Source organism: Temnothorax curvispinosus, unplaced genomic scaffold (genome assembly GCF_003070985.1).
Source record: "Temnothorax curvispinosus isolate PA1 unplaced genomic scaffold, ASM307098v1 QBEX01004465.1, whole genome shotgun sequence".
Classification (NCBI taxonomy): domain Eukaryota; kingdom Metazoa; phylum Arthropoda; class Insecta; order Hymenoptera; family Formicidae; genus Temnothorax; species Temnothorax curvispinosus.
In genome coordinates, this window is record NW_020214245.1 from 790 (window position 1) to 4,291 (window position 3,502).

The 3,502-nt window shown below is 35.8% G+C and overlaps 1 protein-coding gene across 1 annotated transcript; it reads right to left on the reverse strand.

Annotated features, from left to right (window-relative positions):
- Positions 1-466: 466 nt before the first annotated feature.
- On the reverse strand, positions 467-2,406 carry LOC112453528. Its single transcript, XM_025014320.1, has 4 exons — positions 2,116-2,406; positions 1,797-1,952; positions 1,288-1,563; positions 467-1,091 (listed from the first exon to the last, which is right to left on the reverse strand). Exons 1-4 carry the CDS (start codon positions 2,258-2,260, stop codon positions 481-483), a joined length of 1,188 nt encoding a protein of 395 aa, XP_024870088.1. The 5' UTR covers positions 2,261-2,406; the 3' UTR covers positions 467-480.
- Positions 2,407-3,502: the final 1,096 nt, after the last annotated feature.

The window sequence follows — 3,502 nt, forward strand, 5'->3', positions numbered from 1 at the left end:
TTCCCATTCAAGACAAGCATCCATGATTCCACGCGAACCACACCGCATTCGATCGCAGCCGCATTTGTGGCCGAAAATAGCTGAGTAGCAAGCTTGACGTTTTGGCGTTGTGGTCCGGTTACGTTTAGATAAGTTTCAGATAATTTAAACGCAATTTTTAACTCGCCACTGTTGATTTGCAAGAGCCTCGACAGAGCGGCAGAAGTTAAGTGATGTCCGTCTATGTGAAACCCAGAGTCTAGGAAATGATTACGTACCAACTTTACGAGGTGTGGAACATCAACGAATACATAGATCTTGACAGAAGCTTCACAAGGATGCATGAAATATGTCTTGTGATGTTCATCGTGTCCAACATTCAACGATTTCCATAACTTTTGATTGGCATTACCCAGGTCGCTCGTCATAGCAAAAACAGTGTAATCACTTGCATGTAATTGGGTTATGACGTCTATTAATAAATCTTTCGTTACATCCTGGTCAAACCCGTAATAAACGGCCGGGCTGTTTCCACTTTTTAAATATTCCGCGTGCAATAAGCACTTGACACCTTTTGTGAGGACCAACGACACGTTCAGTTTTTCTTTCAATTTGCATTTGATTTGTTAAATAAATCTCATCAAAACAAATTACTGTTGCTCTCTCCATTGGCGTCATGCTGCTACTTTTCGCTTTCATTATGGACAAAACGTCAGTCAGAATGCCTTCGTTGATGTTAAAATCAGTAATCCACTTGCGAAGAGTGGACGGTGCAGGCAAGGGAATCTGCTTCAACTTCCTAATATATCTATATGCTTTTGGACTGACGCTCTTGAATGATATTGCTGCGGCGATATCTTCTTGAGACCAGCGGGTTTTCTGCTGTTTCGGGTTCATGTACATTCTTATTTGAGCCGGCGTAAAGAAGGGACTAAGCATGTTTTTAACTTTTTTTGCAACGTTTTGCTGCAGTTGTTTTTTTTGTCGCTTATTAATTGTTGCCAATCGACGTTTTAGTAACTTCGTCTCAGAAACTGAAGCAGCAAGTGCTTTTTTAAGTTTTCTGTTTTCTTTTTTCAACAGAAGCATCGCATCGCTTTCCTGTGCCACGCCTATAAAAGCAGAAAAACAAAAAAGATACATAACGTAATTTTTGTAACAATCGGTTATACATAAGTAACTTATATTAACATAAATATGAAAAGTGTATATAAAATTTCATAAAAAAGTAACACAAATTAAAAAGTAAAGGTTATGCAAAAATTACAGTAACTTGAAAAGTATAATATATGAAAAAAACAAACTTACATTGACCTTCCTTTTTACTCTTCCTTGTTGACCTAGACGTGCTTGGAGTTACTGTGTTGGACAAAACAGAGTTACATGCTGCACTCTCTGCCTGCATAGAAGTGCAATCAATTCGTTCATTCTTTGTACAAGTCGATGTTCTTACTGTCATAGAATGTGACAAATTTTCATCGTTGCTTGCGACAGCAACTAGCTGTACGAAATTCGACTCGCAAGGCTGATCCCGATTTGTGCCATGATCAGTGCTTGTCACATTTCTCTGTGTATCATCTGTTCCTAAAAATCGTATCATTTATATTACAATTCAATACTTATGTTATAAATGATTTTTAATTCACAAATGTATACTTAGAATTTAGGTTACATTTAGTAACATGTAAAGTTACGAATATTTCAGAAATTGTATTGGACTCACAAATGAATTGGAAAATATTGATTTGGAATACAAACACGTTTGTAGCAAGAATTATGGATAATATGTAAGAACCTGAAATATTGTCAATACTTACTCGATTCTGTGTTGACACTATGATCTACTATCGATGCCATTGGAACCGCATCAGGAAGTAGTTTTTTTGAGACTCTTCCCGAGTCTCCTACTAAATTTTTAAGCCATGTCTTATCTTGGAATTGACCAGGTAGAAAATGTTCTGAACAAACTCGAGCTGCAAAAAACGTTACATAATTTTTATGTATTTTACATATGCAAATTAATAAATATTTTATATATTTTTACAAAGCATATGTAGCACGTTTTTATTCATATTAATTACACAAGTATTTTTTAAATTCATAAACAAAATTCATACAATAATATTGTACACTTACCAGAAGTAGGGTTAATGTTCTCTTTGCAGAAAACTTTCCACTTTTCTATCATTTCCGTCTTCCTCGGAAATCCCAAGAAAGTAATGTTTCGGTTTTTTGCGTTTCGCGTGTTGTTTTTACAATTTTTTATTGAACACGACGGCATTATTTACAAATTTTGCACTTCTGACTGTGTACTAACTCACGGAAACACACCGACACAAGAATCTGTTAGTATGAGTTCAAAATGGACGATTTTTGTCACGATGCGCAGAACAGACGAAAATGTGTCCGTAATACGAGCACACCTTATTACTTCCACCATGCGGTTGATATGCGGAGGGCGCATCGGGCGCTTGGTAACTAGAGAGTTACTAGGGATCGTGTAGCGCGAGCCGCGCTTTTAACGGTCGCCGTGCACGTCCGTACAAGTCCGTGCAAGAGCAGTCTCGAATAGTCCTGAGAAGAGCCAAGTCGCAATTACGTTCGTTCCCGCAAATACCTTTGTACCAGTTATCAAATATACACATATACCAAGAGTCATCTCTCAATTAATTCGACCATCCTTACATATATATGTGAAAAAAATATAGAAATAAATAGTCAGTTTTGGTCTTGTTTATACTGATTGTTTGTTACGTCTACCAACTTTATAATAATTTTATACTAAATTACTCTTTCAGTGATATATGCAAATGATGATGTATTAAAGCCGTACAATACTATAGCTTCTCTTCAACAAATCGTCTTCATGCATATTGTACCAGCTTTATACTTTTTTAGTTTACATATTTTGCCAAATTTTGAGGTTATTTTATAGAAAGTTACACTGTTTGGTACCATATCGAAATAATAGCATTGACGAACCTTGATGATATTTTTGATGTCCAAAGACAAAAGTCTATTATAGAACGTAGATAGAACGTATATGTTTTTATTTTTGTATAGTCTGTTGTAAAGTCTAATAGACAAATACATAAATGTACAATTTTTTACCTATATAAATTTTTGATTCGTGAATGGTTGTAATTTTGCATACAATACTACAAGGTTCTACAGAAAACGACAAAATTCTTAAGCCTTTTACAACTCGTAAATTCATGAAAATCTACATAAATTTGCTTTTTTTAGATGTTTATAAGATACTACAATTTTACATGGAAATTAACAGACCTTCAACCAAACCAACCTTTCCATAGAAAGGTTAAAGGTTTGGTTGAAGATCGATCGCGGTCGTTACCTCCGGCGCCGCTCGGGCAAAAATTTTTCAAGTTCCGCGCGGCGTGTTGCTTTCCCTCGCGGTCGTTACCTCCGGTTTTAGACATGTGTGTATGTAGTGCTGGGTAAGGTTTTTTTTATAATGACTCGCTTTTTATTTTACAGATCAGTTAGAATAAAGAAGTTTTTT